We start from the raw sequence: 14,076 nt of genomic DNA, 5'->3' as shown, positions 1-14,076 counted from the left end.
CTCTTTAATATTACATGCGCATAGTTTTTAAATAAGGTGAGTAACCTAAAATGTGCCTTGTTTTTATGCAATCCTAAGGTCATATTTTTAAATATACCTGTTTCTTCCATCTTTCCACGTTAGTTTAGTGTAATCCCGTATTGTGTGCTCCGCATTAAATACTCATCGTTATTATTAAATATAATTATTTAGTGCATCCCTCCACGTTAGTTTCGGGCATTCCAGCGTTTTGTGCCTAGTCAGTAACTAACAGATGATCCGTGTGTCCCCTTACGCATACTCTGGAGCTCGTATGCGGGCATAGAAAAACATCTCCTCTCCCCCATTCAGAAAACACACGCTGTCTGCTTACCTCGAGCTTGTTTCAATCCAGTCTCCTCGCGTCGGCCTCACACAGTAATGGCCCGTCGCGAGGATCTTCCATGTAATCTATAATGTCACCATGGTTACAGAGGCCATCCTTCCTCTGTTTCTACATCCGTTTTCATGGCGGCCATATTGGAATGGTTTAAAACTTACGACCATCCATTCAAAATCACATTATTATTCCTTGTTCACGACAATGTGCATTTTTCATATGTCGGCCATCAATCGAGTGCAAATATGATATTTTGAATACCTAATTTCTAAAATGAAACCCATTTTAAAATTCTCATGAATTAGACATTTCTTAACAGTCAAAAACCATATTAGTGTTCTAATCCTTCGTATACACTCATTTTATTCCCCAATATTACCATGCTATGTCGGATCATTTGTATGCCATATAGTCTCATTGGTGCATCCTAGAAAAAACACATTAGTCTTCTATGTGTCAGAAATAATTCTGAATAAAACAAAAATATATATTGGTGCCAAATGTACCCTACTAAAATCCACATCCACTTTATACTTAAACTCATTCAGGTCGAGGTTTCCCTCCCAAGAAAAAATAGTTATATGTTATATAGTTATGTATCATTATGTTCAGATACTCCGCTTTCAGATTACCCATCCATACATTATTTTCTATTTTGTAAAGGTAACTATGAAGTCAATATCTGATAGGAAAGCATCTATATTTTGCCCTTCCCACTCACTACCAGAGTACTAGGAGTACAGATATACATATTTGTGATTTTCCACACAATAACATCATGATCAGATGACACACATTGGGGTTAGTTACCCCCACAATAAGGTCATATTCAGATGATACACATTTTATAGTTTTTTGTCCGTTTAGGTTCATAGAAAATGTCCCATTTCATTATCATGATTCAAACCAAATTCTATTGTCCTGAATTTACATATCAATCTTGCTTCCATCTGTCTCAGCTTTTCTTCCAGGTTTCCACCTCTTTTTCCCATTTTTACTTTCTGTAGTCCAATAAAGCTTAGAGTCTTTTTATCTTCCATCTGGTGTTTGAGCCGCCAGTGTTGGGCCAGTGGTAGTGATGCATCCTGGCTTCCAATTGTTGAAAAATGTTCCCTTATGCGAGTCCTTGTTTCCCTAATCGTGCTTCCAATGTAAATCTTTTTGCAGGAACATATTATTGCATATACATTGTATTTTGAGCGGCAGTTTATATTCTCTTTCATTTTCATTTTTGTTCACCTTGATTCCACAATTTGAGTTGCCACTTCATGTGCAAACTGGCACATGGTACATGTGCCACATTTTCGGAAACCAGACACCCTTGTATCCAACCATGTTCTGGTGGGTTCAGGATTCACATCTGGTAGGAGTGAAGGGCTCAAAGTCATTTCAGTGTTTAGCCTTACGGTATGTCATTTTGGGCCTCTCACCAATATCAATAAGATAGCTCCGCTGAAGACACGCGAACCCAGACAGCAAGCCCACCTAAACTCCTGGTTCACCGCTAATCTCAAAGCCTTATGTGCCACCAAGTGAGCCGCTGAGACCCAGTTGATAAAGTCCTCGACAGCCGCCAACAAAGAACACTCCCTCTCAACAGCCAAGTCATACAAACAAGCCATCCTCCTAGCCAAAAGCTCAACCTATAACGAGAGTATACAAAATGCAAACTTTGTCCCAAGAGAACTCTTCTCCATCCTGTGAGAACTCGAATCACCCATTGCTCCCCCTGATAATTGCCTTAAAGATGCCACCTTGTGCTCCAATATCCAAATGTCACTACTGGATAATATTGCTCTCCTCCAAACCAAAATCGAGGAGAATAACACAAATAAACTATCAGGAACAGAAATACGGTCCACACCTTGTCCTCCACCTCCACTCTCCCTCCTCCCCTTCGACTTTCACTGAGTCTCTATGCTAGAAGTCACCAAAATAATCAGAAGCCTGAAACCTTCTAAATGCTAAGGCACTATTTGCCCAGCCCCCGAGCCCCCATCATCAAGGACTGTGAGGTGGAGCTTGCCCCCTTCATCGCATCACTCATTAACAACCCCTTTTCTTCAGGCAATATCCCCACCAACCTCAAAGATGCGTGGGTCCTCCCACTACTAATGAAGCCCACACTAGACCCGAAAATTCCCACTAACTACTGCCCCATTACAACAGTGCCCTTCCTACTCAAACTAGACAGAGCAGCTTATCTTCAAATTCAAAAGTACCTGAAATCCAACAACTTCCTTGGTCTACGGCAATCCGGTTTCTGACTAGGACACGAAACCAAATCAGCACTCTTGGACCTGAAAATTCAAATGGATGAAATCATAGGCAAAGGGAACCTATCCATCCTCCTCTTACTCGACCTCTCTGCAGCTTTTGACTTAGTGGAGCATAAAATACTATGCCACCATCCTGCTACAGCAACCTACTTTTCCTCCAAAGCCACAACCTGGATAGAATCCTTACTGTCCAACCGAACAATGAAGGTCTTCTCCAAGACCGCCATGGCCCCACCAGGGTTAGTCACCTGTGGAGTCCCTCAAAGCTTCTGTATCTTCCCTACACTGTATAACATTGTAAAAAAGCCTCTCTTCGACCTACTGGATGAACAGGGTGTTTCCTACACTACGTGGATGACACCCAAATCCTCCTGCCCATCTCTGGCAACTACAATGGCGACAACAATGCTCAGAGCATAATATACCAAACAACGATGAGAAGACAGAGCTACTCCTTGTAGGAACTCAAAACCGACTTAATAAACTACATAAGGACTACAAGTCCTTCACCATAGATGGTAACCATATCCCAGTCTCCAAAAAATTACAAACTTTGTGGGTCTACCTGGACTCTTTGCTCTCTCTAACAAGAGATATGAACACAATTGCCTCCACAGAAGCATCCACAACAAAATGTATCAATGCCTGCAGGCCCTGCCTCACCGCCGAGAGCTGCATCACGACAGCCAGAAGATTGATTCTCTCCAAAATGTATTACTGTAATGCCCTCTTTGCAGGTTTAACCACCCACAATATCAAAAAACTCCAAGCAATACAGAACAATGGCCTAATAGCAGCCTGAACATACCCAAAAAAGAACACATCCTGCCTGCCAGAAGGGCAGCCCACTGACTGTCGGTTCGAGATCGTATTGTGTTTAAAACCCTTTCACTAACACATACATACCTGGCCAAAACAGCTCCTCTATACCTTTCCAACAAATTCATTAGACTTACTAGAACAGCCCAATGCCACCTCTTCTCCAACCCCAGATTCAAACAAAAAAAGTCTGGTGGCCGAAGCATCACAGTGGTAGCACCTTAACACTGGAGCACACTCCCGCTAGCACTAAGATCAGAGTCATCCCTTTGGTCCTTTCCAAAAAACCTCAAGACATGGCTATTCACACAAGACCAATGGGATATCACCTTGAGTGTACACCAACGCTCATCTTATCTGGGCACTCTCCCATATAACCAGCCACCAGATCAATGTTTAATGTTTGCAATTATCTGACCGTTTGCTGTGATATTATGTCCTTGATGTATATAGCGCACAGAGGCCCCCGGGCTAGGAGCGCTCTACAAATGCTAAATAAATAAACAAATACATGTAAATTGTGTCTTATGTGCTGTTATGCAATGAACATCAATCATAAGGAAGTTCTTTAATGTGCAATCGGCCATACACCCAGCACCAGGAATTAAGATGTGTTTTTGCCAATGTTGTTTTGTATGCAATTAAGAAGTGGAAATGGGAGGGCCCGTGGAACACATTATCTTCACTTGTTATATGTGAAAGGGCATCTAGTGTACACAGGTATACTCTTCTGGATAGAGAATTTTTAAATGTGCTATTAATCAAGAATGTAAATATTGGACATTCCTATTTGTTTTCTAGGTCAGAGATGCTTTCAGCAAACGAATGGGATCTACGGTAGGTTTTAATCCTTATTCTGTTTTCATTGTTTCCAATAAGCAGCCTCGGGGTTTTCTACATCTATTTAATGGCTTTCACAGATTACATGGTCAATTGTCCGATCCTTAAATACACATGTCTTTGCTAGACCCACCATTCTGCCGTCAGTTGATGGTATGAGAAAGCCAAAAGTCACAAAAAGAAGAAAATACACGTGATTGCATATCTTCCATCCCAAACGGTAGCCCCTGAAAAATTGGCTCGTTTTAGGGTCACTGGCCCTCATTATGAGTGTGCCGTTCTGGGAAAAATGCTGGTAAAACATCTGGTAATACCGGATCCAGCATTTGCCCCAGACAACACCCTCCGACTTTGCCAGTAGGGGCAGTGAACTGCGGCAGGCCTGACCTGCCAGGAGTTCAGGCCGCTACCAGCAAAGAATTGCCCCTATCACTGGCACTGCTACTACCAGTGCCAGTGATAGGGGCAAGCCCATTCCATGGAGTCCTATAACACGTAAGATCGCATATGTCTGGAGCATTATTCCTCCATGAAATATTTACTTGGGAAAGGGGCACTTGCCCAGTGTTATAATACTGATTATAGGTACGATTTGCACAAATAGGGCATTTGCCCACTTATGATTTGGTTGCTGCCGTTTTGCTCGTAGCCCTTGGCTTGGAAGTACTTGCCCTATGTGGGGGCGTGTGTCTAGTAGCGGCCATCTGAGCTGCTTTTAGTCATCAAATGATGAATAGGCACACTTGTACACATATGTTACACATCGATTGTTATTTAATAATAATTTTTAAACTAGCAGTTTCGTGCGTCCTCACTGTCGAGTTTTCATTACGATAGTCATTAAATGTGTTTAGTGATTTCCTAGCACGAAACTTTCACATAACTTGCTATTATACGTACCTTACTCATAGGTTTTTGACCATTCCAATATGGAGGTCATTGCATTGGAAAGATATCACCACTCTTACTCGTAGCGGTCACATGACCGTTGTGCACGTGATGAGACTCGAGTGGGGACGCTCTGGGACTGCCTTTTTTTTTTAACTCTATGATGTGCTTGCCGCATTTGGATTTTATAGGTCTGAGGATTTCTGAGCATTCAGGCGGAACGCGTGACTTTCTTCCACCCGTGGGGTGAGTGCTTTGTGCAACCTTACGTCTGTCACAGGGATGAATGATTTCATCTCTGTTTTTTGTAATGTGCTGTATTATGCAATAATAAACATGACATTTTAAATAGCTAGGTTTTGTGTGCTGGAGTACTTTTATACATGCCCACTGGGTGGTTTTTTGCAGTGTTACAACCGCGCAGGGGCTTGTGTGTTTTTTTCATATATATATATATATATATATATATGTGTGGGGGTAGACACCCACCCCCCCACCTTACACCTATACATTTTTATTAACTTTACTCCCTCCCCACATATACATTTGCGAATAAACAGGGGTCAGATTTTTGGTGGTAGGACTTTTCTACTTAGGTAATTTCGTCCTAACCCCCCGTAATATCACAGTAACACAGTGATATTGGGCGCCAGTAACGTTAAGGCGAGTCTGCTGGTAACCTGCCAGTACTGGCAGACTCGTAATGAGGGCAACTCTCTGGAGCTGGATAGCAGGGGCCGGATTACAGACACCTTGCATCCCTGAAAAAGTGCACGGATTAGCAGTAGGGAAAAGTTTACCCTAGTGCCAAAAACACTGGGGCCATATTAGAAAAACCTTATTGCCCTTGGGCAGAAAACTATTTTTTTAATGCATTAGTGCAGCAGGGCATTGTTGCCCCAGCGCTAATACGGAAAATTAGCACTAGTGCAAACCTGGAGAAAAAATCAATTGGAAGTATATGGTTTTTGGGGGGGCGCTGTTGCGCACTGAGAAGATGGCCGCTTAGACCCGAAGCTCCCGCGCCGCCTTCACATCCTGCGCTGATAAATCCGTCCTTGGGCTGGCTGAATCGCTGTAGATTGGTGTACCGGTTGCGGCCGGGCTCGGGCGTCATCTGTGAAAATTTGAGCCCCCGGCGGCGCTGCGTTTACGAGCTCTGCCCCTGCAGAGTTCCACCGGCGCGAGCGGCGCTTCCGAGCCGAATCCTGGTTCCAGGTGAACTTACTCGACAGTCGAGGCTGCAGGGCTCTGAGGGCCGCTGCTGGGCGGGGCTTTCTCCTTGGCGCCGGATTCCGTATCCTTCTGTGAGGATGCTCTGGAGACTCGCCGCGGCGCTGGATGGCCTACCCTTCCCCGGTCCTGGCTTTGACCCGACGCTATCTGCTGGACCACCTCTCCTGATTCTGGTATTGTCCGACTCTCGCTGGTGCTTGATCCTGACGCTGCCAATCCGGCGAAGTAAGCTGTTGCCGTGTGCGGAACCCCGCCGGCGCCGCTGGGTCCGTAACCCCCCGGGCTTTTAATCCCCCCTTTGGACGAGGGCCCCCCCTGCTGCACCACCTGCCCCTCCGAGCCCCTCCGCTTGTCTGCGCGGCTGGGTGCCGGCTACACGACATACGCGGACCGCTGGGCCCACGCTCCTCTCTTTTTATTTGGGACAGAGTCTGCTCCCTGTGGGGTGGGCCGCGACCCTACTGAGATCCGTTGCCAGGTCCAATACACGTACAGTGAAGACACAACAATGGGGGAGTCTGGTAAGTCAAACAGAGCCACCAAGACCCCTGGGGGCAAGAAGAAGGGCCCCATTGACACATTTACCAATACGGCTATCCAAACTGTGGCAACTTGCACGCAGCCAGATGAGGAAGAACAGATCGAAAGGGATGTGTTGGACAGGGAGGATAAACTGGCCACGCTAGTTCAGAACGGATTTTTGGCAGTGAATACTAAACTGGACGAGATAGTAGCTACCATAGGCTCACTGAAGGCCAGGATCGATAAGGAGAGTGCGCGGGTCACCGAGGCTGAAGGCAGGATAAGTGCTAATGAGGATACTATTGGGCACCACAGCCGTGATATATCTTATATTAAAGACACGATGAGCAAGCTCCAGAGCAAGTGTGAGGACCTCGAATCCAGCTCCAGAAGAAACAATGTCCGCGTTGTAGGTGAGGCCGAATCCTTCGGCAAGGGCCAGATGGAGAAACACATGGAAGAACTGTTTAAATCCTTATTTGGGCCTGAGGCACTGTCTGAACACTTCCTTGTTGAGAGGGCGCACCGTACCACGGTCCTGGCTTTGACCCGACGCTATCTGCTGGACCACCTCTCCTGATTCTGGTATTATCCGACTCTCGCTGGTGCTTGATCCTGATGCTGCCAATCCGGCGAAGTAAGCTGTTGCCGGGTGCGGAACCCCGCCGGCACCGCTGGGTCCGTAACCCCCCAGACTCTTAATCCCCCCTTCGGACATGGGCCCCCCCCCCTGCTGCACCACCTGCCCCTCCGAGCCCCTCCGCTTGTCTGCACGGCTGGTGCCGGCTACACGACATACGCGGACCGCTGGGCCCACGCTCCTCTCTTTTCATTTGGGACACTGAGTCTGCTCCCTGTGGGGTGGGCCGCGACCCTACTGAGATCCGTTGCCAGGTCCAATACACGTACAGTGAAGACACAACAATGGGGGAGTCTGGTAAGTCAAACAGAGCCACCAAGACCCCTCAGGGCAAGAAGAAGGGCCCCATTGACACATTTACCAATACGGCTATCCAAACTGTGGCAACTTGCACGCAGCCAGATGAGGAAGAACAGATCGAAAGGGATGTGTTGGACAGGGAGGATAAACTGGCCACGCTAGTTCAGAACGGATTTTTGGCGGTGAATACTAAACTGGATGAGATAGTAGCTACCATAGGCTCATTGAAGGCCAGGATCGATAAGGAGAGTGCTCGGGTCACCGAGGCTGAAGGCAGGATAAGTGCTAATGAGGATACTATTGGGCACCACAGCCGTGATATATCTTATATTAAAGACACGATGAGCAAGCTCCAGAGCAAGTGTGAGGACCTCGAATCCAGGTCCAGAAGAAACAATGTCCGTGTTGTAGGTGTGGCCGAATCCTTCGGCAAGGGCCAGATGGAGAAACACATGGAAGAACTGTTTAAATCCTTATTTGGGCCTGAGGCACTGTCTGAACACTTCCTTGTTGAGAGTGCGCACCGTACCCTTGCCCCGGCACCCAAGCCGGGGGCACCACCACAAAGCATAATTGCTCGTCTGCTGAACTACAGAGACAGGGACACAATCCTCCGTTTGGCTAGAGAGGCCGGCACATTGCATTACGAGGGAAACCGTATACATATCTATCCTGACTTTTCCGCCTCTGTCCAGGCTAGCACACGGTCATATGAACCGGTAAAGAGACTCCTTAGAGAACGGCAGATCAAGTACGCCTTGATGTTCCTGGCCAAAATGAGAATCCAACATGCTGGAAGGTCGCACTTTTTTGAGAACCCTTCTGAAGCACTATCCTACATCGAATCTTCTATACCCCTCCCTCCGAGGGGGGAGCGACCTGCCCCGAACAATAGACCCCGGCCGGCGGACTAGGAATCACATATTTTCATGATTTGGCATTCAGTGGCTTTTTGGCCTTTGTGATGGGAGATAACAGTCAGCCATCTCCTGTGTGAGGTGGCGCTGGTGGCCGGGATGGCGGTCATGTGAGGCAACATGGCTACCCCGGGAGTATTCCACAAGTTTGGGATTGGTCACTGTCGAGTTGGGGTAGACGGTGAGGGTGGTGGGCGGGGTGGAATGGGGAATGTTGGGGACTGTTTTCTTCGAACCCCACGGTTTGTGGTTGGATGGTTACCCAGCTGCATGGGTCTTTGTTGCTGGAAAGTTTTGTTGGAAAATGGTCATAAGTTACGGTTGAAACAAGTGGTCTGGAGAGCACTGGCATGGTCCATTATGCCTGACTTGACATCTGAGGGTCTTGGGTTATTATCCTCACAATCGTTTTGCAAGGTTCTGCTCACGCTTTGAGGGTTAAACTTGTAACATGGAATGTGAGGGGTCTAAATAATCGTTTGAAGGCCAAGAAGGTGGGAAACTACATGGTCAGGCATGGGGCTCAGATTATTATGCTGCAGGAAACCCATACTGTTGGTTCTGATAATGATTTACTGTTGCCTGGCTGGGGCAAGTCCAGGTTCTGTACCAACTACTCATCCCAGCCCAGGGGGGTCGCTACGCTTATACACCCGAATCTTGGGCTCCGACTCGAAGGCCATAAACTGGACCCTCAGGGTAGGTATGTTCTGGTCTGGGGCATGATCGCTGGTCAGCAGATATTGTTGGTCAACACATATGGGCCGAACATCGATGACCCTGCCTTTTATACGGATGTATACCAACAGATCTCTGCAATAGATAGTCCTAATATAATCTGGGGAGGGGATTTTAATATTGCTATGAACCCGGGACTGGATAGATCCAGCACGATTATTAGAGCGCCAACCAGGGCTGCCCTCACTATGCAAAGTATCCTTTAGCAGCTCTCCCTAGAGGATGCCTGGCGTGTCCTCCACCCGACTACGAGGGGATACACGTACTATTCATCGGTTCATGATTCCGAGTCCAGAATCGACTACTGGTTTGTCTCCCCCTCCTTGATCGCAGGAACACAGGCATGTGAAATACTGGTTCGCATGATGTCTGACCATGCCCCTATAACACTGGAGGTCACTTATCATAACTGCCCTAGACCCTCCAGGAGATGGAGGATGCCTGGGGGCTTGCTTAGGGACCCCGGGTGGTGGAGGCACTGCACACAGAGATTTCTGAGTTCCTCGAGATTAACATTGACTCAGTCGATAAATGCTCCACTGTGTGGGAATCCTTCAAGGTTTGGGTCAGGGGTACGCTACTTTCCAAATCTGTGGGTCTTCCTAAGGGAGTGCGGGCTGAACTAGCCCTGACTGAAGGCAAACTGAAAGTTCTGGAGGACACTTATGCTCGCACCCATGACAAAGCCTTGTTAGCTGACATACAACAACATCTCCAAGAATTTAACAAACTAGCCTCCAGGGAAGTGCAGTTCATTGCCGCACCAATCCGAGCCCGAAGATATGGCGAGGGCAACAAGGCGGGTAGGACACTCTCTAATCTACTCAAACAGGACAGGCGCACTAATCAAATTACCAGCATACAGAAACCCAACGGTGCGGTTTTGGTTAACGAGAACGAAATTAATGCTGGGTTCGCTGGGTTCTACGAACAATTGTACAAAAATAGAGACACTAAGTCGGCTACTGAGATAGGGGCATACCTTGCGGCATTGTCGATGCCGAAACTCCAAGAAGAGACCCGCCTGACACTGGACCAACCTATCACTGCAGATGAGATCTCTGAGGCGATTAAAGATTTAACTTCTAATAAAGCTCCAGGGTTAGACGGCCTGGGTGCAGAATTCTACAAGGAATACAGCGCTGAGCTTGTTCCATTGTTGCTGCGGGTCTGGGAAGAATCCCTTGAATGTAATATATTGCCTACATCCATGAGAGAGGCGTTGATAACTGCTCTCCCTAAACCTCGCCGCCCTCCACAGGATATCCTATAGACCGCTATCTCTTATTAATATGGACGCCAAAATATTCGCCAAGGTGCTGGCCAACAGGCTTTTGCCGGCGGTTCCGACACTCGTTCACCCGGATCAGAATGGGTTTGTCCCCGCTAGATCTACTGCGCTTAACGTGCGTAGGCTATTTGGCATAATGGCCCAGATTGACCCGGGAAGAAACGCTGTGGCTGTCTCATTAAATGCTGAAAAGGCCTTCGATTCTGTGTCCTGGGCCTACTTACTAGCAGTACTTGAGGCATTTGGGATAGGCCCGAACTTCATCAGGTACGTGAAGTTGCTTTACACAAAGCCCGGGGCCCGGGTCCTAACCAACAAGGCAGTTTCAGATATGTTTCTTCTGGGACGGGGCACTAGGCAGGGCTGCCCGTTTTCACCTATACTATTTGCCCTAACAATAGAACCAATGGCAATAGCGGTCAGACTCTGACATTCCAACAGGGGCATTAACCTAAAGGGGGCGGTTTGAGGGTGCATGGATCACCAAGAATTGGGGTGCATGAGACACCCTGATATTTGTTAGTGTAAGAATGCCCCCAGATTTGTGGGAGCAGAGAACACACTGGGAAATGGGGGTGCAGATGACATCCCAAGGTTTGAGGATTCAGGGGACACTCAAGGGTTAGCAGTGCAGAGGATACTGCAAGATTTGGCGGTGTATCAGACACCTCGGTTTGAGGGTGCAGGGAACAAACCAAAATTTGGGGTGCAGAGGTCACCCAAGGTTTGTGGTTTCAGGCGTCACATTAAGGCTTGAATGTAAATGATACCCTCACATTTGGTGGTGCAAGGATGCGTCAAGATTTGAGGATGCAGGCATCCTCCTAACATTTAGCATTGCATGGGATACCATGAGGTTTGGGGGTGCAAAGAATACACCAAGGTTTGGGAATGCAGGGGTCATGCAAACACGTCATGACACCCTGAGAGTTGGCAGTATAAGGGACGTCTGAGATTTGATTGTGATCGGGATATCCCATGGTTTGAAGTGCAGGCATCACCCTGAGTGTTGATAGTGTTGGCGACCCCTGCAATTTGAGAATGCAGGGGAGCCCCAGAGATTTGGTGATTCCAGAACCACTCCAAAAGCTGCAAGAAGGAAAAGAAAGTAGAAGATCTTGGAGTGGAGACATCCATACAGAAACTAAGGAACCTTAATAAACTAAGGTAGAGGAGGTGTAGGTTTGGCTGGACCAGAAGGAGAGGTCAGATATTGCGAGAGAAGGGAAAATTAGAGTTTGGCCAGGGAAAGCTGACCTATTACAGGGTCCTCATATGGGGGAGATTAGAGGGAATGTCGATTTACCCAGAAGGGTTGAGTGGGCACAGATTTATATATCAATAGTTTAAAATTGGTTCTTATGCTCTTGGGTGGTTATTTGCTCCGGTCGCCAGATTTCGCCCCATTTGCAATGTGGGGTGATTCATTCTAGTCGCCAAGTGTTTGTCTGGGTTGGGTATCCAAGGCAGCTGGAAGTACCTATGTGGGAATCCACTCAATTCTGTGGCAGTCTTTATAGGTATAGGTAAATAACGAATTATCAAATTGTTTGGACATTTTCATAAAAGGTAGTCTATATTCTACACGTAGTTCAGAAATTGGCTTGTTGCAAATGATGTCCTATGCATTTTGGTCAACTTTGACCATCTTCAGGGACTGTATCAAAAAATATGGGAAAACATATACAAAAACCATATTAAGACTAATCATTACATACAACTGTGATAGTTTTGCTTTGTTCCATGCTAGGTTGATTCTGCCTTTGATATTTACCATTGGTATTTTGCCAGGCTTCTTACTTCTTCATCTGGTATTTACCAAACTGTAACATGCATATGGTCAGGTATCCTCAATTCATCTGTAATACATTTATAAATTCACTAGTGTTACAGACTCTTTCAAACTCTTAAGTTGTACTAATATAGTCACCGTGTCATTGTTAAAAAAATAATAACAGTGAGGGTCATACCTTAATCTGCAAAAGTAAAGGGTTTTCCAAAAATCCAAAACAGGACCTGTTGTCAAAAAAATATATGTTTGTATTGTACATAAAGTACCCCCATATTTGATTCAAAGTTCAAAAAAATCCACAATGTCAAAGATTCTCTTCAACAAGAGTTAAGGCTTACCTTTTTTCTTATGATATCTGTCAGCAGGACACCAGACTTGCAGCGATGCGCGTGTCTGTGTGTCCTGCTTGTTTATATATGTTCAAAATGTCACTGCTCTGTCATTACTTGGGTCTCTCTCCAGAAACCTATCGCGGCATGGGATTGGCTGTCAGGAGCATGATAACTTATATGTGTACATATACATGTTATTCTACTGGTTCCATGTCAGGTGGCTGGCCTTTTCCATCACTGTTCCATCCCTGATCTACTAACTGTAACATTGTTGCAGAGTTATGGACTTACCATTGGTTTTTGCCCGTTGCTACCCACCCCTATGGTACTAAACTGTGAGTGGCTAGAGCTGACGTCCCCAGGCCTGGGACCCGAAACGGTTCTCAGCACACTGTGCACCTGTTCAAGGTGATGTGAACGATTATGTGTCTGTATTGTAACTTGTGTGCACCACCTTTGCCTTATGAGAATATTCTCCTGCTTGGCGCAACACTTGTGGCATACTTGTTGCAGTCTGTGTCTGGCTGCCTGGGATCGGCTTTCCTTTCTCACCACTGTTCACTGGCCATTGTCTGCTTCTGCTGCATCACGTGTTTGAAGACCAAGAAATTGAGCTCTGCAGCTCCGAATTATGAGTATTTTATTCCCTTTTCTGCAGCTGGTCCATTTGTCATCTGGGGATTGGAATGTCTCTTGTATCTTTTGGCATTGGCTGCGGGTCCTGTCTCACACGTCTTGCTCTATGTCTAGCCAGAATCAGCTCAGCTCGTCCCTTTCTCAGTGGTCTGAGGCCTGCTGTAACTTTCCTAAACCTTATAATGCGGTTTCTACATTGTCCACGCTATACTATATTCTCCATAGGTTAGTCACACTTAGCTCTGACAGGTCCCACACTTGCTCCTACAGTTCCATGGGGTTATTCACATTTAGGCATCCGCAAACTTTGCTCAGGATCTCTTGTGCCCTGTGGTTTCTGCATCTGGCTAATGGCAAAAATAATAAAAGCAATGACAGTATGTGTATGTATCTTTCCTCTAACTATAGAACTGTACGCTCGTGTTCTTCATGTATTTGAGTTTGTGTTTGTGCCACAAAGTGCAGATTGCACGTGTGCTTCATGTCTA

At 46.5% G+C, this 14,076-nt stretch overlaps 1 protein-coding gene across 1 annotated transcript in view; it reads left to right on the top strand.

The window, feature by feature from the left end:
* LOC138452822 (adhesion G-protein coupled receptor F3-like) overlaps positions 1-14,076 on the top strand; it is a 496,652-nt gene that overhangs the window by 345,765 nt on the left and 136,811 nt on the right. Inside the window, exon 15 of the mRNA XM_069605163.1 lies at positions 4,258-4,293. Coding sequence (XP_069461264.1) covers positions 4,258-4,293 — 36 coding nt within the window. The remainder of the gene's footprint in view (positions 1-4,257; positions 4,294-14,076) is intronic.

This window comes from Ambystoma mexicanum, chromosome 4p (genome assembly GCF_040938575.1).
Source record: "Ambystoma mexicanum isolate Mex_15411 chromosome 4p, UKY_AmexF1_1, whole genome shotgun sequence".
Lineage (NCBI taxonomy): Eukaryota > Metazoa > Chordata > Amphibia > Caudata > Ambystomatidae > Ambystoma > Ambystoma mexicanum.
The sequence above is the reverse complement of the archived record's forward strand: the minus strand, read 5'-3'. Positions and strand labels throughout refer to the sequence as shown.